The sequence below is a fragment of the Phaenicophaeus curvirostris genome, chromosome 7 (assembly GCF_032191515.1).
Source record: "Phaenicophaeus curvirostris isolate KB17595 chromosome 7, BPBGC_Pcur_1.0, whole genome shotgun sequence".
In the NCBI taxonomy this organism is placed as follows: Eukaryota; Metazoa; Chordata; class Aves; order Cuculiformes; family Cuculidae; genus Phaenicophaeus; species Phaenicophaeus curvirostris.
Genome location: NC_091398.1, coordinates 35,727,217 through 35,751,421, shown reverse-complemented (window position 1 = coordinate 35,751,421; position 24,205 = coordinate 35,727,217). Strand labels below are relative to the sequence as shown.

The window sequence follows — 24,205 nt, the reverse complement described above, 5'->3', positions numbered from 1 at the left end:
ATCCTCAGTGTCCACACACGGCATTGGGATCTATGCTCACCTCTGGAGAGGCAGGTCCATGCCAGCCATGGAGAGTATCATTAAAGAGCACATTAGTGACTCAGACCTGAGGCTGCCTCAGTGACACCAAGCCCCGAGGAACATCAAGTCCTTTCTTCCCTGGAGAGGGAACAAAGACTATGGCCCATTATACCTGGCACCATAAGATCCCTTAAAACTGAGTAAATGTTATCAGAGGGACTTCCAAAATTTCCCGAAGTTGTAATTACTTCTTCGATTTTAGAATAAGTTATTTAGGAAATAAAATTCAATGCAAAATCAACTCAATACTTTCAAAGTCCATCAAGATTCACATCACAACTCCTTTTCAGAAGAGAGAACTGATACCTGGAATTTTAAGTGTGTATTTCAAAGAAACAGTAAATAGCAGCTTTTTAATTCATCAGAAGCCCAAAGGAAAGGAAACTTTCCATACAAATGTGCTGTGCTTGGGAAACTAACTCTTGCTATAATGAAAGTAGAAATACAGCACATCACAAATTCAGAGTAATTTGTTTCTATGAGCAAGTTTGACATGGGACAGCCAAATCATAGAATCATAGAATAAATTAAGAATGTATGTCTATGGACAACAGAGAGATTCTCTAAAATATTGCATCAGTATTTTGCCTTCTCTAGATCACCCATCGTATCAGGCCTTTGTCTGAATTTTCTTTTAGACCTTTGTCTTGTCCTGTTTGAAGACCCATGCTCCAGGGTTATATCTTATCAGTTAATTAACTTTTAAAATGGAAACACATAAAAAATTACTATATAAACTTTTGTTCATATATATCAAAGCCAATGTCAAACAATGTGGTTCCTGTGTACCTAATCCAGGGGACTTATAATAAAATTTCATCTTCTGTTTACAGCCTGAGGCAAAGGCAGGTCTTGCAAGGAGATGTGTGAAGTGACGAGGTTTAGAAGAGCAATAACATTGCTCAATAGTTTAAGTATTGGTCTAGCTATTAAATTTTAAGCCACAAGGTTCTGGCATTACATTATCATAATAAACATCAAGATTTCATCCATGATTTTCACTTATTCAGAATAAAACAAAAATCATTACAAAAAGGAAAAATATTGCAATTGTTTTTTTTCCCTCAACTTCCCCTCTTGCAGGTATCACTGCTCTTCAGTAGATCGAGGCAACACTGAGGGGGAAGTGTAAGGGAAAGGGTGTAATACATCAGTCCCTCACTGTAAAGTAATGAACAATTTAGCAACTAAATACTAGAAGCAATGAAAACCATTAGTTTCATTCAGGGTCTATAATTTCACAGCCAACAAGGAATAAGGGAGAAACCAATTACACTGGAAAATTTGAATCAACAAATAAGGAGGAGAAGGATCTTCAGAGGCAACTTTGATTTTTCTTTTACTGGCTCCTCACCCAGCATCAACAAATCTCATTGATCTGTATTATAAAAACTCAAAAACTCAGATAAGAGATAATTAAACGAGAGATAGTATTTGAAAATAATTTTGTGCCTGGTTCCAAATGACAACAAAAGACCAAGCAGTAAAAAGGATAAAACACAGAAAAAGACTAAAGAATTTGAATGAGAATCAGAATCATTCAAATAAGCCTGAGAGGATGCTGCAAGGGCTGAGAGAGACTGGCAGCCCCTCACTCGATTCTGAGCACACCTCTTCCCCCAAGGGAGGAGCAGGCAGCCAGGTTCCTAATTCATCATTTTGGAGAAGCTGTGTGATCTGGCACGGAGATCAGCACAGCCAAACTGAGAGGAACCCACGACTGGGTCCAAAGCACAGGCTGTCTCCCAGGGCACATCAGCAGGGAGGGAAAAGCAAGGGCAAAAACAGGAAAAAAACTGGGAAGTTCGTCCTGGGACAGGTTGGGGAGCTCAGCTCTGCACAACAGACCTTTCCTTAGGGAAAGCAGTCCTTGAACGGAATTGCATCGAAGGAACGAAGGTCAAATATGAATTTTATTTTGAATTTTATCTCTGAAAACTAGTGAGTTTTAGTAATAGGGGGAGAAAAATCTATACATAGCAGTCAAGTGCAACACCAGTTATCCCTATTAAGAGTTCAATAAAAAGTAATGTGTCCTGTAGTTGAAATACTCCACAAAGGATTTCGGTTGCTGAATGTACCAATCTTATCAGACAGCAAGTGAGGGTTGAAGTTGAATTGTTTTGAGTCGATCAGGCGCATCACCACATTTATACTCTGCCCACTCTGCATGTCACACAAGCGTTCATCAAAGCGTTAAAAATAAATGTTCATTTTCACATGCAGATGCCCTAGGAAACCCAAAATGTACACATACAAAAAGCCCCTTAACCATCCATGTGCAAATTTTCTTAAAACTGCATCTCCGTCCGGAACAAATGGTCTGCAATTCCCTTGGCAACACATAAGTACTAAGAAAGTCTTAATAATCTGCATTAGAAAAAAACTTCAGAGTTTGGAATATAAACTTTAGGAAACACCGAATGATTTCTCGCAGCAGGTCAAATGTCAAATAAAGGCTTTTCTTCAAACATATGAAAAATATAACAATATTCTCCAACTGCATAATGTCAAATTACAAGCAGAACCTGAGGTTACTGGAAATACTAAGAGGTTACGGAGACTGTAACTTTTGGCAACACTTAATAAAACAATTAAAAACTAATATATCCTAATTTTTTTTATCTATTAATAATATGACATACAAGAATATCAAAACAAAATTAGTTTACAAATTGAAATGGATTTTTGGGAAATTTCTCTCATTACGTTATGCATCAGCTACAGTCTGAATAATCAAAAATAAAGATGTTTTCCATCTTCCTTTAATTGAATGAAACCAAATGGCACCAGTCTTCCACATTAAGACAGTTCATTTCCTGACATTTGCTCTACGAGAAAATTATAAATCTGGGGGGGGGAAAAAGTGTATTTCTGACTAAAACACTACCTTCTCCAGTTCTGTCGAAGGAACAGAACCCACAGAAAACACAAGGTATTCATGCTGTCTTTCAGAAAACCTGAAGATAATTTACTTGGTTATTTTATAGACATCCCACGACTACCTAAACACATACACAAAATCCATTCCTTTTAAATTTATATATATATAAGTATACATATATATAAAATAATTTACTGCCATTCCTGATTTATTTATTTTTTAAGTGCAGGGTTAAATCTATATAGGTTTATCAAGAAACTTTCTCAAGGAAGTTTCACCAAGAACAGTTTTAAAAAGCCAATAAAACTTCCTATCCTTTCGTTTCAATAAAATGCAAGAGAACATACTGTAGATTTAGATTACCGTATCAGTACTTTTGACATCACATATTTTCAATGTGAAGACAGGCAATTCCTATATATGGCTTCATTCCAAAGCTGCGACCTTGACTTTTACCAAAAGTTCAATTGCAGGGATATTGTTTTTGAGGCAAGATGAAGGAAGAAAGGAGTTCTCTCTGATAAGATAACAAACTGTCAAATGGAGCTTATGAAATACTACTGTTTCAAATAGATGCTCTGATTTAATATGTGTTGACAGTCGATTCAAAAATTATGACTAGGTTATTATGTAGCACGATGACTACAAAGCTTGAATCACTTATTTATCTCATAAAGCATTAGCTGTGCGAAACAAAGACACCCCCAGAGTCTTCCATGTAGGAATCAAAAGTAACAGTTAGAATAATATTAAATGAAATACCACATATTGAAGGTGTATGATTAACAATGTACACAAAATTGGAATTTGTCAAAAAGAAAAAAGTACTGAAAAGTATTATTGGTAAAGTTACTGACTACATCAAAATAAAAATTAAAAAAAAAGTTCTCTAGTTGTTGCAAATAATAAAGTAACGCACAAAATGACTATTTAACTGTTAACCCACTGTCCTGAGTAGTCATACAGCTGCAAAAATACAGCAAAGCTAAAAAATCCACCCCAAACCACAAGATTATCTCCCAGGTATGATGAGAATTGTGTACTCATATAAACTATAAACACGGAAAATAATCTTTTTTTCTTCTCTGCTCAACTTAATAAATGCAGCAAGTATTTTCTAATAAAAAGGAAAAGAAAATATGAGCTGTCAATACTGATGTGTGTGCTATCAATAAATGAGAAGTCTTGATGAGACTACAAGGTTTTCCAGTACAGTAAACACGCAAAAAACCTGAGATTCATACGATACTTTGCACAGATTCTTGTATTTTATGTTGTCCAAGGTAACAGAAGCCCATTTCACACTGATATATAAAATTATTCTAGAAAAAACTAAGTGTACACAGGAGGTAGAGACACAGGTTACAGTTGAGTTAAAAGACAGTAGATTGACAGTCCTCTTCCAGCAAAACAATGGGTAATAAGTGTGAAGAAGTGAGGAAATGTTTAACCCTTTAATGTTTCAAAATCTTAGCTACTTTTCTAAACTCCATGTTTAAAACAAAGTTTAATATACTTTCCATTACAATTACAGTGGGACTACAAACATGTTAATCATCTCCCAAAATCAAACTACCCTTTATCAACATAAAATATGATGCACCTGCAAAAACACTGAATAAACAGCAAACAACAGTCACCTGTTATCAATATTAAACTATTCTTTTCAGAGTAACTTACATAAGAAAACAAAGAAACAGTACCTGATGAGTTCTTTTCCAACCCAGTGATTCTGTGATTTTTCTCCCCCACAAGAAGACTGCCTAATGTACCTTGTCCCAGCACAACTGATGGTGGTGCTGACGATACAACCACATCTCTCCTCCAAGCCCTGGCAGCTGCTCCATCATCTTTCCATTACGGTTCAGCTAAAACAACTGAGGTTTCACAATAAAGCTATACTTACTCAACAAAGCCTTAAAAACAAACTGAAAATGTTTACACAGTTATCATATTATCATATGGTTTTGAGTGAAACCCTGTTGTAGCCAGTATTTAACAGGTGAATTCACATGACTGGAAGAGTACCATAAAGAGGTACAGCTCTTCTGGAAAGACTTGCAAGTAAGAGTGACTTGTTTTATTTCATCTACAAATTATAGACCTTTTCATTCTCTGTGTTAGTTTATAATGATCAACTTAGCTACTGAATGCCCATCTGATGGTTAAAAGGGAAAGAAACATGTATGACATGATGAGAAAAAGACCTCAAATGAGGTGAGCTTGTGAACAAGTAGGAGGACATCCACAGCACTCTACCTCCTGCTACACTAACGCAGAACGGCTCAGAATGTTCAGCCAGTAAAATGACTTTTGATGAATTTGGTCGAATTTGGTCTGTTGGGGAGGGGACAGAGCAGGTTCCACTCAGTTAAACCGTAAGCCATGAGGACAAAGCAATGGAGAACATCAGGGTGGAGGGCAGGCTGAAAGAGAATGAACATTAACACAGCTCAGATAGGTAGGTGGACTAATACTTTATATAAATGTATTTGCATTAGAGCTAAGTAAGGTGTCCTGGAAGGCTGAGCGGGTAGAGAAACGGAAATTGAAGTTGCAGTTCAGAAAAAGACAAATGACAATGTGAAAAATCTCCTACTAGGGAATAGGCACAGTCATGATAGGGATAAGATGGAGTATGAGAGATCAACTAATCATTAAATGGTTTGGGTTGGAAGGCACCTTAAAGATCATCTAGTTCCAACCCCCCTGCCATGGGCAGGGACACCTCCCACTGGACCAGGCTGCTCAAGCCCCATCCAACCTGGCCCTGAACCCCTCCAGGGATGGGGCAGCCACAGCTTCCCTGGGCAACCTGGGCCAGTGCCTCACTGCCCTCACAGTCAAGAACTTCTCGCTTATATCTAATCTAAATCTCCCTTCTTTCAGCTTAAAGCCAATATCCCTTGACCTGTCCCTGCACTCTGTAATAAAGAGCCACTCCTCCATTTTCCTGTATGTCCACTTTAAGTATTGGAAGGTTGGTATAAGGTCTCCTCAGAGCTTTCTCTTCTCCAGGCTGAACAACCCTAACTCTCTCAGCCTTTCTTCATAGGAGAAGTGTTTCAGCCCTCTGATCTTGTGGGTCTCCTCTGGACCCACTCCAGCAGGTCCATGTCCTTCTAACGCTCAGTCAAGAGCTATTCCCACTGCCCTCAAACTAAAAAAAAGGTAGAAGCTCCTGAGGATTACCAGAAGTTTGCAGCAGAAGCATGTAAAATTCAGAATTAGCAACAGGCGTTCAAAGTAACAAAGGATCTTTCTGCAAAGGTGCTCAAAACCACACACTCTCCACTCCACCTCCTCGAAAACTGGCCCAAGTTTGCACCACCTTTCACTGAGTGGATCAGCTGTGATCCCAGGAGTGTTACAATTAGCAGTTTAAAAAGGCAAGAACTCAGGTCCCTTAGTCCTCTTTCAGGGAAAGGGCTGTCAAGGATAAGCCAGCTATTTTGAAATTGTCTGTCCTAATGAATCCTGACCCTAGCAAATGCATAAAACCCAATCTTGATGTGTCAGAAATGAGCACGTTTGAGATCCCATGGAGGAAGCGCAACTTATCAGCAAACACTGCCTACGCCAGCTGTATTTAACATGAAGGTTATGGAAATACAGGCCCATCAGCTTCTTTTTTATTTGCATAAAAATATTGGAACAAATCATTTTCCAGCAGATACAACAAATACCACAGATAACAAAACAAAGAAAAAAAGAAAGAAAGAAGTTAAATGCATCAACTTTCTTTCTGTAATAGATTGATGGACTCTGGGAAAGAAAACAAAGAACAGTAGCTTCATTTTAGAATAGCTTGTTTCCTTGAGGGCAAAGATCCTAAAAACGCTCAGCACTGTGAATCCCAAATGACATCTAAATTACTTTCTTAATAATTAAATTATATTGCATCAAAAAGCACATGCCTTTAGCAGTTTGATTTGTATGCACGCACTCTAACAATGAGTAACTGTGTAAGTAAAGATTGGGTGGAGATGCCATAAAAATACATAGTAAGCTTAGCACTAACGAAAACCTCAGAAATGGAATAGAGCCTTTTGCTTTATGATTCTCTCTGGACATGATTCACCACTGTTTTATTACTGACTGTTGTTGTTGTATCTGAATACAATTTGATTTTATGAGATCTTAAATATTACCTTTATAAACATTTCATGGGATGTTGACTCTCTATCTGCAAATTGCTTATTTGCTTATTGTATCTATTCATTGGTGCCATGGCAATAGCTTATTTTTGCATTAACTTCTTTGTTGAGTCTAGTTTCTCTTCTGAGAAAATCCTGGGATGGAATTGTTAATAAGAAACTAAAAAAAAATAAAAAGACATAACTGTAACTGGTAAAGATATTTTCTCTTACAGTGTTGTTTGCAGCATAATTCAATCAGGATTTTTATGCCAGCCACTGTGAGATTTCAAGAAAGTCCTTTGTTTATCATTTAATCAATATGATTTGAGCAACCCAAAAAGATTTTGAAGTAGTAAGCTAAATTCTGTACACACCTCCTGCAACTTTACCAGAGTTTCAGACTTTTGCTCAATAAATGTTCTCTACACATCATTGCTTTTGCTTCCACCGTTCTTACTTTGCAGACTCAATGTCAATAAACACCTGTGGCTGACTGTGCTGGTTTGGGATGGCACAGAGTTAATTTTCTTCATAGTAGCTTGGCATGAGGTTATGTTATGGATTTGTACTGGAAACAGTGTTGAAAATGCAGGGATATTTTAGCTATTGCTGAACAGTTCTTATACGGGGGGGTACAAGAAGCTGTGAGGGGACACAGCTGGGACAGATGATACCAACCAACCACAGGGGTATGACACACCATCGGACGTCACTCTCAGCATATAAAGCTGGGGGAAGAAGGTGGATGGGGGAGTGACATTTGGAGCGATGGTGTTCTGTCTTCCCAAGCAACTGTTAGATGCGATGGAGCTTTACTGAATATGGTTGAACACCTGCCAATGGGAAGCATTGAATGAATCCCTTGAATTGCTTTTCTTGGGCGTGTGACTTTTGCTTTACCTACTAAACTGCCTTTATCTCAACCCACGAGTTGTCTCACTTTTACTCTTCTGACTCACTCCCACATCCCACTAGGGGAGGGTGAGCAAGCAGCTGTGTGCTGCTTAGTTGTCGATTGATGCTAAACGACACTAAACTCCATCTACACAACACACATTAACTTGTTTTCAAGTAATGGAAGAAGATCGTTGCTCTAGGGGAAAATACAACAGGATCACTGGGCTCTCCTAATCAACCTACTTGACAGGTCAGCACTAATTGACAGCTGTACTCCTGTACCCATCACTACTTCTACTGTAACCTTGAACACTGACATGCCACAAAGCATATACTCAAATCTTAGTAAACCGAAGCCCAAGAATTAAGTGTATTTAACTTCTGGAAACACATCAGATGATTATTTCACTCATAGTAAATATTTAATACTTGCAAAACCACAGGACCAACTGCAAATTGCTAATATGTTTCATTATTATTAAGTTTGCCCTGTGGGAACACAAGCCCTCAGGGTCAAATAAAATTTCATAATCCTTCCAGAGTTCTTTCATGGTTACTTTCAATATTTACATTTACCTGTGAAATTCATCTCACTAGGAAAGACAGGCATCTTTCAAAGTCTTCAGATAAGACAAATTAAGCAGAGACAGATTTTGCCCTGTATCTCATCAAAGCACTTAAAATTGGAAAGTCTATGCTTTCATACCAGATTTGCAGAGTATTTACATTTAAATAAGCTTAAGAAAAGGCAAGATACATGATCTAAAAACAAAAATGAATAAAAAGCGGCCATTTTCCTATAAACGCTACAATTAATCTTTATGATGAACAGACAGAAAGCAATCCATCTCGTCATACCATAGAGCTGATGTAGCTTTTCCTTTCATACACCACAGAAGTTAATTATTATGAGCAGATGTGCTTAGATTACATGAAAATGTATACTCCATGAAACTATATGCTGAAAATATCTATTTATTTTAAAGCACCAACGTAGCCCCTGTTTGTTTGGAGGTCTGCTCACATGCAACTACATCAACAATGTAGCCTGCACAAAGCCAATCCATCTTGCAGACTGATTTTTACTTGCTCCACTAACTGCTCATTTCAAAGCAGTACTGAAAAAGCACACACTAGTAAAAGCAACTTCTCACAGATGTGGTGTGTCTGATTTGCCCCACAACTCTCCAATCTATCCCGAGTGACGTCTGCCAGGACCATATCACATGCTCCAGGGGATTAAAATTCAACAGAGGAGCTAAATCCCTCAAATTATCTCAAGAGTTCGTGTCTGCACGTAGCTGTTCAGTTTTGCAGACCAATTTCCACTTGATTTTCTCAAATATTGCTAATAAGTACCTATTACTGAGACAACCTTCTAGAGCATAAGGAATAAAATATTCCAGCAGCAAAGGCTCATGGCCAGCAAGGGCAGAGGCTGTGGAAGCTCAGATATTCCTACCACACAGCAGTGGTTGGGGCTGCCACCCTCTCACGTCATACGTCCCCTGAGAACGTGCTGATCTACTTCACCTTGAATTAAACAAATGTGGAAGTAGATGGCCTTCGACAAGCCTATTATGTTTTAATAGGTCAGTTAGATTCCCTCATTTTGCATACCTCCAGTTCAGGCATTTCCTTTGCCAACACAAAGACCAGGATAAAAACAAAAGATACAGAAAGTTAATATCCAAGAGACAGCTGAAAAGAGATAACTCGAAGAAATTTCATTCACCTTGGGGCACATAGCAAAGAAAACAAATATATGATCGCAGGACTGAAACTTCAGTGAATTGTCAAGAAGGAACAATAGTACTGATGTTAGAATTGACCAGAAAAGCTGTAAAAAGTCACATTTGCTACAGGGCTTCACAACCAAGATCCAAATCTGACATTACAAAACATTCTACTTTGGGAAAACTCTGTCAAATATCAGAATATATTATTCCAAACTTTCCATATTTCACAAAGCCAATATCAGCAATCCTTTAATAAATGATGCACGCACCAGGCAAAACCAATAGCTGCCAGGAAAAAAATTGACTTTAGAAAAATCTTTGTTAGAAGGTGACATTTTTTTCATTACTATCTATTGCCATCAAAGTATAGAGATGGCTTTTTCTTCAGGAGTAATTTTATTCCAGTGGAATTCCAATTTTTTGGATGAAGTTCCTCTTGATTTATTAGAATATAAAGAAGATGGAATCTTCTCCTGAGTCATTTGAGAAGCAAATCAATGACAATACTGTTAACAAAGAAAGAGAGGAGGTATTTCCAAGAGGAAAAATGTTCAGAAGTACTAACACTGCAATTATCAGTCTGGTTTAGAAAGTGCTAAACACGCGGTTCACCATTTTTAATATTTTTAACTTATTTATAAATGATGCCAATAGAAAAGAGCGCCACTGGATGCATAAGGCAAATGTAATATTGACCATTTCACAGTTACCTGTTGTACTCTCACAAGTGCAAGCACTTCATAAGTATCCCTGTCACTTCAAGTTACTCTGCTGTCACTTTAGTGAACTCATTTGAAAGTAAGATACTGGAAATTTCAAAAGATAGTTTGATCCAAGGTCATTCATTTATTCTGAAATTGAAAACTCATGTCTAAACCCTCTGCTGCAGACGTAAAGCTATTGGAGCGACATAAATATACAAATTCAGGTTCAATGAACATGACATCAGGATCCCTTTTGCACCTTTGTGGCATATCAAATTTAACAAATCTTGTGCCTGAAGATTTGTAGTAAACCACACTGATGAGTTCTGCCATTTAGGATGCTAATATTCATGTTGAGTATTAATGCTTAAAAATTCTAGGAAATCTGACTCAATAATTTCCAACAAGAAGTGCTTTCTCCCTAATGAAAGACAAACTTGCAGTTCAAACCTTACTGACAATAAACTGTAAGTGCTATAAATCACACTCTGCATTCTTTTCAACATCTCCTTTTATCCTTTCACCAACAGTTGGTTTTGTTTGTTTGCTGGGACTTTTGCGGGGAAAGGCTGTCCAAACAACTAACGGAGTCCTTTAATATTTCATTGATTTAAGCAGGATCAGCTTTTCAATCCAAAACCATCCATTTCTTCAGCTAGGTAAAATAAAACCCAAACTAAGTCCCTTTGCTACTACCACACCAGCCTTTATCTTTCCAGTTAACTGTTCTGGAGTTTCTCACAATTTAGTATTCCACTTGACTGATATCATTATGGACAAGGAATAGGTTATTGTGGTAAAGATTGGGAGAATAATCTCTCTAGTGTTTTCCTGACAACCGACACTATAAAAGCTTTTTAATAAACTTGCTTATTTTCATTCATGCTTCAAAGCATCCCCTTTAAAGTATTTGTTTAAAGATAAGTTCTCCTTAAGGCTATTTTCCAGAGAACCTGGATCTTATCCTGACCAGCTGAGATGAATTTCTAACAATTTCCCTATGAACCACAGTGTCTTTGGCATGAATTATCTTTGGATTTGTAAACAGGACAATGGCGACAAGGAGGAAATTAAAATTTTATAAAAGCAAAAATAGATCTAAATCAGTTCTGAATGGGACTGCCTGCAACAGAGAGGAACAAGGAGGACATGAAAGCATTATATGAAATAGCAAACAACAAAAGAGACTAAACAGGACTCAAATGTCTCAAGAACAAAGGATGAATCAATCAAATTGAAAACCATCATGAAACTAAAATAGTTTACTCACTGCAGGGTTAACCCATCAAACTGGGGTATGCCAGACACAGATAAACACCAAAACTTTGGGAAGATTTTTTATAGCTAGTTACAGTGACAGTTACTTAAGCTCATACAAAATACTAAGGATTACAAACCCTCATGTTTCAAGGTTCTAAGTTTACAAATAGTTTTAAGATGAAATGGCTCCTGTATTTCTGAGAAGGAGCACAACAAGCAGTGCGATCACATCTACTTACAACCCACCTATGGCCACAGGAAAGATTTCTGTCGTAGTTTATAACACTGCACAAACCATGAAGCCCTGCCTACTGTTCATATAATAAAAAGTTCTCAATATTTGTATTAAAAATTTGAATCAACTCTTCATAACTGGGATTTTAAATCACTGGAAGCCATTGCTAAAAGACAAGTCATAATTGGAAGGATCTGCCTATAGTCTGAGGTAAAGATTGCTCTTCATTATGTCTCTCATTATGTCTTTCATCCTTCTGAGTAAGTCTCAGCACAGTTTGGTTCGCCTTGGACCTCTTTCATCTACTATACTCTGTTTAATGACAACCCATCTTTTAAAAAAGGACCCCAAAAACGACTTTCACCAACGATAGTTGCTTAGATCATACAGACTACACACTAGATGAAAGAAATCTTAGGAGGACCAAAGAGAGCTGAACTTAATCAGAGGGATGAAAGAAAAAATGAAAATCTATCTACCCTTATATTTAAAAAGGAGTTTCCTTAGATAAGATGATCTTGATTCTCTCCCTGTACCTGTTAAACATGGTGTGAGTGCTGTCACATCATTTGGACTTTCATGACTGAGATGCTCAAGCAATTCCTGTAAATTGTACACATTTGGGTGGTGCCACCTCCGACTTTGAGGTGATCAGGGCATTTCGTATTGATCTAAAACGTCCTTCCCTCCTTCCTCCTAATCAAGGCAGAAATACATAGCCTGGAAAGCTTTTATGTTCCTCTGCTTTACTTCTCATTATTTTGATCTTTTAACAATCCCTCTATTGGTACATGCTTGTAGCATCCACTTTCAGCGTTTGTGCCTTCTGGCTTCAAAAGGCTTTTCTGCATGATCAAGAGTCTTTTTTTTCCCCAGAAAACAAATACTGTATGTGGTGCTAAGGTGCTGATATTGGTTTTGTTTATCAGATAGGAACAATATATAGCTAAGTTAGAAAACCTGCTTATTTCTTGGTACAGAGTGGAATATACTGTTCTGGTTTTGAAGGAAATCAAATACATGTAATTTATCTGACGCAGTTTTCATCATCTTTATTTTACAGAAAATCTACAGATTACTGAGTTGGCCTTTGGATAAAATGTTGCACTGTAGATTGCTGTCAGGACAAATTCACTAGGAGTCTCTTCAATTTTTATGTTGCTGGCATTAGGCTACAGTGACAGAAATGAGTTGAAGTTTTCTCTTGCTATTAGTTAGTGTCTGCAAAGTAATTTCATGCCAATTCTCCTACCATCTATGAAATACTCTTGCAGTAGCTATACCTGAGGTGCAAGCTAAACCAGAAATATAGTAGCACTGTTTTAAGCATCTTGTGATACTTGCTGACACATCCCATGAGGAAAGGAGGGTAGTCCACCATCACTCTTTCGTGAACAAGCTGTCACTGGAAAATCAGTATCAATCTTTCTTCCCCTTGTTCTATCAACTAAGACCCAAGGAAAGAAAAATTGGTCTACAGGAACACATTACCTGGAGATCAGTGGGATGTAATACAAGACGAGGACGAATTTCCATCCCTCAATCCAGTACACAACTGCAGACTCCAGTACAGCCATGCACATATTTAAACAGACAACTTGGGTTTTAAGAAATTTACCCAGGGCGATTTCTATACAAGCAGGTGATTCTATTTTTCATAAACTAAACTGCAGGATTCTCAAAGGCAGCCATAAATGCTCAGAGAGATTGATCCATCACATCTCACATAGCCTCAATCTATCCTTTCTCCTCTCCTCCTGCTCCCAGTCAATTCTAATGTTCCAAAACTGAAATAAATCCCACAGAAAATCTGCCTGGGAGACGATACGTTCCTCAATTCACTAATGCAGGAGAGGCTAAGAACATATACGTGCAGTTTTTCCAACAGGGGTTTAGTTTTCTATTATTGTCTCCTCTTCCTTGATTTTTCTTTGTTTTCTCCTTTGCAAAACACCGTCACACATTTTTTTGCATGAAGCTAATCAACTAGCAAATCCACAATTACGCCCAGACTTTGGGAAATAATTTAAACATGGTAGCCTATAGGTAACTCGACTGAAATTAGATACAAACAATAATAACATAGTTCACCGAGACTGAAGACAAGTTTTAAAAGTAAAATCAAGGGTAAACTTCCATTAAGTTCAAGAGATTTGAATTTCTTCACTGATATCCGTCAGAGCTTAGACTCCCGAATACCTGATTTGTTTCTGTCAATAAGATCTGCATATTTTGAAAAAAAAGGTTGTTAATCTATTCTGAATTTGTTGGCAAACCAGGAATTAGAATTAATGAAGAGAAAGTTTTGAGGTTTTTATTTGACTCTGTCTCTCATTATTTACAGTGGCAGAAAGTGTTACGGAACAAACATGAAAGGGAAGATTATCTGTTAAAAATATAGTACTTTAGGATGCAGAAAAATTAATTTCAGGAACTTGGAGATCAGAAGAAAAATGTAAAATACACTATTTCATTATGTACATTTTTTTACATCAGTACAATGCTGCTAACATGTAGTCCATAACTCTTAATTCCAGACTTACCTCTGCAGTACTGCTGCCCATCTTACTACACTTTTCTGATTTCAGAGTATGCTCAAATCTATCCAACCTGTATTTTTGGCCAGCCTTTCAAAGTACTCAGAGGTTTGCAATTACCCAGATGTGTTACAGATGCACTCTCTATTTCATTAAATAGACTGTCAGTGAATATACTGAAGACAGGTGAGGGTACGTGTGCCCAACAGGAACCCATCTGAAACAGCCTTTCTGGCTGACAGCAAACAACTGATAACAGAGCTTTGCATATTTTCAACAACTTGCACAACAACCTCATGCAGCATTTCTCTAGGTCATGCTTTCTGCACATGGGAGACTGTCATCTTGGACTGGACTCGATGTCTTTCTAAAGTCAAGGGAATATTATCTGTGCCGCTTTTCACTCACCTTATTGCCTAACCTCCAACCCACTGCCCTGTAAAGGAATGAAATCAGATTACCAAGAACGAGTAATAGTAAATCAATTCTGGTTCAGTTGTTTCTTATCACCTTATTACTCTCTAGGTATTTATAAGCTAAAAATTGCATTATCGGTGACAAGAAAATAACAATACAGATAACACGTACTTTATGAATTTGCAGTATGATGTAGAATGGCTATACAGGTAAATTGCTACAAAGCCCCAGGTAGACATGACTGATGACAAACTGAGCCTCTCCATCCTGGCAAGGCCACCCCCAAAACTTCAATCCTCATCCTAGATAGACTCTGCTTCACAAACCTTCCTTTCAAATGTATCACAAACAAAACTCAGCTCTTGTCCTTAACCTGGCAATTATTTTTCCTTCAACTACTCATTACCAATGCCACCAGCTGACAGGCAGGTGTCTTCCAGGCAGTGACACTGGCTGGGACCACTGAAGTTCAGCTTACTGCCCTTCCACTTGTGTTTCTGCAGCCACTCATTTCAGAATTGTTAGAAAAAACACTCACAAATCTAATGAATCACTGAGAATAAGGCTCAAAAGTGCCAGTGTCCTCCCAGGCAAAGCTAATATTGGTGTGAGCTACTGATGACAGATAAGCTCCTATCAGTTGGACAGATTTACATCCACAAAGCACTGCTCATAAACTACCATCACCTAACTGAAGCAGTCCGTGTCTTTGCCACGTTTGCTATCATAAATGTATTCATTGTAAACTTCAGGTTATCACGTTGCCTCTTGCCTGTAAATTACAACAGAATTCTAATATGACTCTCCTGAAACTGGTACTTCAGCGCAAAAGCATTCTGTAACTCAAATTACAATGAATGCCTTTGTTCTTTTGGCTAATCAGCAGTTATATTAACTACTGACAAAATAGCAAATAAGAACTGTGGGGTGACTATCTCATGAACAAACAAAAAAAAAATGGTAACACTGATTTTTTTTTGATGGTATGGGTCATTATAAATAGGTTACCATAACATAATTTCAGCAGAAACAATAGTATGGCCATTACTGTGTTACAGACTGACAAAACAGTAGATAATACAGCTTAAAGATGCCTCTTTGGAATATTTTTGTAAATAAAATGTTAACAGACAATACCAAAGTTCCTGCTTTCATCTTACTTCGTATATAACATGTTAACTTAGTAATTAATTCATTGTCTGCAATAGCCCTCTAGTTATGACAGAAGCTCCAGAGAACAGCCAGAAACCTGCAATAAAGGAGACGTGAATCTTAAACTGCTTGAGTCCAGCGCTGCCTGCATTTTACTTTCACACTGTCAATTCATGTATCAACTTTGCAACTGATACAGATTGTATTTAACAGCAATCATATTAGCTAAGTCCTCATGGTGTTACTTTACAGTCCAGTTAAAGAAAGAACAAAATACATCATACATGCTCTGACAGGAGAGCATACGAAAAGAAATATTCTACTGAGATGCCCAATGAGGCTATCCAGTACGAAACCACCCCATGACCTCAGGTGTGCCAGGGAGAGTGCACTTCTCCAAAGCAGAGGAGTCGTTTCTTATTACTGCATTGGTGGGTTTGTTCTCATTCTTCTGTACGTAAATCAATAAATTATTCTCTAAGAATATTTGATGCTCTGTGTCACAGCATTTCTGTATTCTTGCAATAGGGAGCTACAGTTCTGAGATGGACTTACTGTCTCGTTAATGGGGGAAGATACAGTCAAATCCCACAAATGAATGACAGTTAAGAAGTGGTAGGAGCACAAGAAATAAGATATGAAATATTCCATTGCTGCAGCTTCTCCTTGCTTTTGGAAAGTAACTACTTTTTTTTCACAACCATGTTGTCAGTGTATCTCCAAGACTAGTTTTTAAAGCGGTCTCCTAGCATCAGTCTGGACTTTAATACATGTCTATTTACTTCATCAATGGCTTTTGAAGCAGCCTTCAAAGACACCTGCTTAAAACAGGCTTTCCATCCACTAATTAAACCTTAACAATCCCTTGTAATGAGCAACACATTTTTTCCCCAAAAATGTAAATGTCTAAGGTAGCCGCTCGTGTCAGCACTGAAGGGAGAGGTCATTTCTGAAGGATCCTCCATCACAAACATCAGAGAACAGTAAAGTCACTGAAGGGCATCCGAAGTAGAAGCAATTTTCTCACAGTCTTGACACCTTCTAGTAAATTAGTCACTTGTCAGGGAAAATGACAGCTATATAGCAATAGAAAAGCTTGTAAAGCTCTTCATTTACTGTTAGAAACGTTGTCTGTGTCACTGTCAAGCTACAGTTACATCCCCACCCTGTTCTACTGCCGAGTGCCCTATCTCAGGAGCTTTTTGCAAATCACGCCTTAATGATGTTTAAATAATAACTACATTTCTTAGTTCCAAAAGCTACTCTTCTTTTACCTGCATGATTGTTTTCTGAATAAGTTAGTCCCTTGAAGATGATATACAAAATGAAAGGCTGTTGTCATTAGGGTAATATCATTCCAAAGTCATGAAAACTGCAGCTTCAGATAGCTGTCATCTCTTTGGCTATTCTGCTTATTATTCACAGACAAATTCTGATATCTTCTGCATGTTATACAGTAGGTTTATGCATAATTTCAGGGAAAACACTCATGGAAGAAGAATTGTACATGACTATCTCAGAATCTAGCCTAGACCAAGAATGGAGCTTGAAAGGCATTTCAAACTTGATTTTCCCTCAGTATAGTCATTGTTCTAACTAGTTACACATAAACATATTATTTCATTCTTTAGAAATAATTTGTATTAATTCATTGCCCTTTTGTAATTAGCTAGATACAACAGTCACTGAAAACTGAAACCCTTTTATTTACATGACAGTCAGGATAGGGACAGCAAAAGGAAAAAAAAAGTCAGAAAAGTTTGATCCAAGCCTTATTCAGGTACCTCCAAGGAATCTACAGTCTCTCCAGGCAACCCAGGAATTTCCCTCACTACAGCTTATAACTGTTATTGCCTGCTATTTCACTGTGCACCTCTGGGAAGACTGTGCCTCCAACTTCTCTGTGAACTCGACTTCCATTAGATACTTCCAGGCTCAACAAACCTAAATCCCCTGTCTCACTTCATATGTTATTTCAAAAGATCTCCAAGGACCTCCTTCATAGTGAAGAATTAAAGGTTCAGAAGTTCTCCAGTGTAGAGATCTACAAACAGAAGAGACCCAGCAAGATGTGTAAGCAACCACCACCCTTGGCTAAATGGTTACTCCCTGACAATATGGTGACAGAGCACTTCTTCACACACGCAAGCTGCTCTTGAAGGGTCCAAGTAGCAGCAAGGTGAGGTATTCACAGCAGCTTTACAAAAGTTTCCCTTACTTCTACAGATAAGATATAGAATGGCTGAAAATCTAGCAACTTGTTTTTCAGAAGCAATATGGTCAGAGCTAGCAGCTTGGTTTCAGCTGCTTTCTCCACAGAAATCACTCTCCTTATTGGCAGGAAATATCTTGAAAGCCTTCCGTGGGTTTCATCTAAGAGGTCCCTTTCATGAAACCCCACTTGTCCTCACTAATATGTAGCAGATCAGTTCTACCATTACATGTAATTATGAAAACCAAAGCTGTTACAAAAAAACACAGTTAATTACAAAAAGTGAATGTAGCACTGAAACAAATTTTGCTTAAACCCACCAGGCTATGGGATTCCTTTCCCATGATTACCCCAGAACAGCTCAAAGCCTCTGTAATTTCAGAGGATTCTCCGCAGAGCAAAAATAAGCATGATCCTCTTCTATTATACTTCAGATTCTGTCAGAGTAAGATTAATACAAAGTTCATGAACCTACTGAAGCATAAAGATTACCTTGCCCTCACATGGAGATTGAGGAATACATTTTAGGATATCTCAATTTACAGAACTCTCTTTCAAAACCTTGTGGAAAGGTTTGTGGTCAAAACCTAGTTAAAGGTATCTACTCCTTTGAACTTTAGTTTCAACTACATTTCTTCTTTCAGATACAACCCACATACTGTCACAGCTTTACTTTCTTTTCCTTTGTTACCAGATTATATAAGAAATTCACTTCATCCTTAAAGAATAGTTTCTACCCCCGTGAAGGAGTAAATTATTATGTCATTTCTTCAGCTAGCATACCTGTATAGTCATTTTTTTCAATAAAAATAACCTTTTGTTAAAGGTTTCATTAGATTTCCCAGGAGACTGATAACAGGCAAATCTCCAGTCATCTGCAGGAACTACTACAGACTCTGATCACAAACTCTGAACAGTGACATTCTTCCCAACACTTCTGTTCAGACAAGGGTATCACTGTGCTTTTCAAGTGCTTAACACATGAAGAGCAGGAGCCCAAAGCCTTTATCCATGCTGAACATCTCTAATAGCCTTGATGAAAAGGCCTCAGGCAAATTATTAGTAAAATTTAAAATCATGAGGAAATTACCCTTTCCACCTTTAACACCAAGAATAGATGACTTCATATAAGTCTATAGATAGATAGCTATTTAAAGTCCATGTTCTTCCTCTTTAAGCGGAAAAGCGGGCTTTACAGGAGTAAAGATGCCTCAATACCAACCATACATCCCTTCTATACTCAAAGCATCCTATCCCATTCCTACTACTTTATCATCCAGCTCAGTGGCAAAACTGTACAACGGGTTTACTTCTCTAAAATATTTTTGGTTTAAGTGCTTCAGTCGCTTAGCTTCCAAATTAGCAAGTGTAGAAAAATAAAGATGCTGCTGAAATGTCACTCTCCAACACCTTGAATATTTGGAGGCTGCACAGAGAAAGCTCACCCCTTGACTGCAAACCATGCCCACACGCCTCACTGTGTCCCAGCACGCTCTGTCTCACTGAGTCCGGCACCAGCACACAGGGACTCCAGCGGTGCGTCTTCCACCTGCAAGAAGAAACAGTTAACAATCAAGTGGTTAAAACTGTAGTACAGTCAATACATCCAGGCAAAACCTTCAGTTATGAACGATGATATACTGTACAGTCGTATACTGTAATCAGTCCAAAAATAAGCATTCTGAACTGGAATTCAGATGCAAGGTTCGCCTTCCAGAAAGCCACATCATCATCCAAACATGTCTCCCTTTCTCAGTTTCGTAGGGCACGAGAGTCAAGCAAAATAGGAACCATTTTCAATGGGCTTTGAAATCCAGCTCTACTCCTGCGAGCCTATTCTCCTACAACTGATGCTGTAACCAGTCTGTTTTCTGTGCTAGGATGTGTGTTAGTCAGGAACAGGAGAAAGCAGCTTTCCATAGTGCAATGCAATACGGAGCCAGGCAGGGCTGAGTGGGGTGACTCGTGCTTTGGCATCACTTTAAGCTCCTCGCTCTGCTCTGAGACCATGTCCCACAGGATGTGCGAGTGGAGATTTATGTGCAAAGATACAATATTTTTCTATTTACTAAAATCGTATAACAGCTGGGTCACAAAATTTTAATACAGAGTGGTAAGTAATTACCCTATTGTACTATTTAGTCTAATCAGATTTTTTTTAAGTGCATGTTATTCACTGGAGTGAGAGCACCAGGAGAAAAGACAAGAGTTTCTGCAATAAGCATACAATTATGATTAAGGCAGTTGAGTGCTTGTGGTCTCAAAATAACTGGCATTGATTTTTAAATACATTGAGGGGGCAGTTCCCAGTAATAGCTTCCTTAAACACATCGAACCCTGAGGTTACCATTTCTAGGAGCTGTGACAACTGGGGTTTGTTCTGATAATGCCAGATCTACTGAAATCTCTAATTTGAGCTCTATTCTTACACATTTTGCAAGGTATATTATTTATTTATATCTCTGCATTTTCCAGGATTATGTTGTTTTCTGGTCAAAATTGTGCAGGACAATTGCACAACAGTAATTTCTAGAGAACTGGACACCCACTAGCAAGACACTGACTCCAAGCTAACACTTTTTACCTGTACACTGGACAGACGGGAATATCGTCACATTCTCTTTCTTCATACAAGGTGTCTGGGCATGCCTGTCCCCCACTGGCAGCTTCCTGAATGATAATCCTATAGCGGGACTGTTTAACTGCAGTGGCATTGCCTGTAAAATAAAGAAAAAAATGCCTTCCAGACAAAGTTGGCACCTCAAGTCAGTGATCAAGCTGTCTTGGTTAAACACATGCTTCCCTTTTATTTATATTTCAATATCACGAGCACTCTGGCAGTACCCAAGGAAAGGAAGGGATGGTATGTTGGATCAAAAGCTGCAAGAAAACACCAGGAAATCTAGGAATCTTCAGCCTGGAGAGAAGGTTTGCAGGATCTTATCAATGTGTATTAATACCTGATGGCAGGCAGTAAAGGAGACCGATTCTTTCCACAGTGAAATCCACTGTGAGATTTTTCAAGAAGCTCATTTAATAGCGATTTACTTCATGTTACTGTTCCTCAGCTTCCTGAAAAGAGTTCGATGTGTCAAAAATCTACCACGTAATTAGAGCAGCTACACTATTAAGAAAAGGAGATTAAATTTATTGCATACTATTTGTTGTCAATAAATCCCTACTAGTCAGTTTATCAGAATCTAATTCTTGAAATGTTTATATCTTGAGTAAAAACTTATTCTTGTGATTTTCCTACATAAACTTAGAATGAGTAATCTACAGTTTGACCTTTCTTGGAGCAGTGGGGTGGGCAAGGGGTAGGTTGTTGATTAGTTGGTTTGTCTCAGTATTACTGTGTTTACTTAGTCCCTTAGAACTTAGCAGTTTCTCACCCAGAAGAATACGTTCTTGTATTGCTTCCTTCTCTACACACAGCCCTACTTCTGTTCCCTACTGGGAATATCTAATTTACAGCAATATTTATTCTTTAGCTCATTCCTCTCTGGGCAGTAGGCAGGAAACAATGCCAGCAATTGCACATTTCCCATGTTGTGTTTCCCATGTTTCTCAGAAAGTAATGGACATATATTTCATTCGATTTCCCTTTACTTTTAATCCATTTGTGTATGTTATCAAATATCCTCCTATAGTTTAGTTTGTATTTTTGACTTCTTATTTCTAATTTTTGTGAAACAACTTGACAAGCAAAAAGGAAATAAGATTATGAACAACTCTGATGATGAGCAAAGACAAAAAAAGGGCTTCTCTAGCTCCACTGGATATTTTCTCTTCATGGTTCGAAGTTTGATCATGCAAGTCATACACAGTCCTATACATGCCTTGTTTTCCAGTGATACTGGCTTGGTATTGTAATAATTTCAGGATAGAAAGTAGAATCCAGCAGGGATTCAGCCCTTCATGCAGCCTGTCTTGGTATCTTCCAGGTCTCCTATACTCTTGACTGTACAGAACACGTTCCCCAAGAGTTGTAGCTACCACATCACTCAGTTTGTTGAAGTCTGTCTTTCTTTTAAATGTCTTGCTGATACTGTCATCCTCCCCTTCTAAGAATCGTGAACTCTACTACTTTGTGATGATTTTCATTCAAATTATCTACCACCATTAGAATCTTAGCCATTTCCTTCCTATTAATCAGTACCAAATCTAAATGAGCTTCCCACAGTAATTTTCTCCACCTCAAGAAACTACATTATCCTCAGCATTTATTGCACATTACTCAAACCCCATTTTCAAAATTGAATTTCCTCATTGGCTTTTCTATGGCATTCCTTACAAATGTTAATGAATATAATTTTTATATCTCATTTAAAATTGCTATCGCCTGGTTTTCCAGAGTATTAGCATTATGCAGGACTGTCCTTTTAAAGCCAAATTTCAGTTGATTTCACGTATGGCTATGACTGCTTGCCGTCCTGAAAAACTGAAGCTCAGTACCTCAGGAGAATCTTTAACTTCTGTGTCCTTGACTTTGCAACTCAGATAATGCTGTTTGAGAATCATACCACAGATGACTGGAGATTTGCCTTATGTCTGCTTCCACTCCCACCTTCCTGTCCCACCAGTCTCCCTCTCCTGATACACACACTCATACAACTCTTCCTATCAATCCACTCTTCTGATTCCTCCTTTTCTCTTGCATCTTTGCTTCTTCTGCATTTGATCCCCAGTGCTTCCCCAGTACCCTGCCCAGGGCTTGGAAAGGTCCATCACCATCCTCAGGCTTGTTCACCACTGTAATGTGTATTATATCCAATCCAGCTTTTACAGGAAACATTCAGCTTCATCCTCTTTGTTCAAGACCAGAAGGAAAAGTAGAGTCTGATCAATACAAGACTGAGCACACAAATAATAAGGACAGCCTCTCCAAGATTTTCATCACCAAAACCAGAGCTGTTTTCAGTATTTTCACGCAGATAAAACTTTTTGAAGAAATAAGTCTTTAATTTTGACCATCTCTGCTTAGGTGTTTGTTTATGAGAGCTGGAAGTGGCAGATATTTGACAGAAACTGTCTGACATGAGGTAGAGGTCACTCGAATTTCTTATTGTGGCACACCATGCATTTTATCCACTTTTACTTCCATCTCATTTCAAATCTGATTTAAGGCATGGGGAAATAAATATGACCATTACTACCTAACATTTCATGTAAACTTGTTTAGAGAAAGCAACAGTGAAATTTCTAACCTTCTCCCCAGACAACCAGAGCTCAGAAGAGAGCAGGTACTTATAGGTACCATCTATTTCCAGGAGGGAGATGAAAAAGGTTATTTATTGTCAGATGTTGGGGTTTTTTTAATATCCTCATTTTAAATCTATGCTGACAGACCAGAGAGTGGATCACCCATGCTGAAAGCAGTTACCTTCCCGAGACACCTTCACTACCAGGTATGGAGGAAAATCTACATGCTGCCCACTCAAACCATTTCATATTCTGAAACCTCCACATTGACTCTTTGATTCTTGTTCCAATTCATCCTCAAAGACCCATTAAAACAGATATATTATAGGAGCCTGTGATATGCAGTTGTCACCTTTAAGTATCTGAAATGGCAGAGAATCAATAACTTGCAACAATCTCCCTGTTCCTGCCTCACCAACAGGTGTTTGGATTCAATTGCACTTCTTCTGTGAATTATGTTGTCTGTCCATCTGTTATTACCCTAAGTTCACTGCTGTCTACACTTGTGAGGTAGGAGATAAACCTTCACCAGAAGACAGTCTGTTGCCTGATGACATTTAAATGTAGGGAAAATGTCAGCTTTTTTATTGTTATATAGTAAAGGTGGATGCATTTTCTCAGATAAACTACAAACAGCTTAACTGGTAAAGTTTTGTGTAAACCTGATTTAGTGACTGCATGTTTGTCTAAGCCGTGATCTTACAGTGGTACACATTTAATTTTAAATCTGCCAGGCAATACCTCTT

General features: G+C 38.1%; 1 protein-coding gene across 2 annotated transcripts in view; it reads right to left on the bottom strand.

Annotated features, from left to right (window-relative positions):
• THSD7B (thrombospondin type 1 domain containing 7B) overlaps positions 1-24,205 on the bottom strand; it is a 329,828-nt gene that overhangs the window by 117,321 nt on the left and 188,302 nt on the right. For both annotated transcript variants that reach the window (XM_069861551.1, XM_069861552.1), the window contains exons 12-13: positions 20,842-20,974; positions 19,703-19,806 (exon numbers count right to left, since the gene is read on the bottom strand). In XM_069861551.1, coding sequence (XP_069717652.1) covers positions 19,703-19,806; positions 20,842-20,974 — 237 coding nt within the window. The remainder of the gene's footprint in view (positions 1-19,702; positions 19,807-20,841; positions 20,975-24,205) is intronic.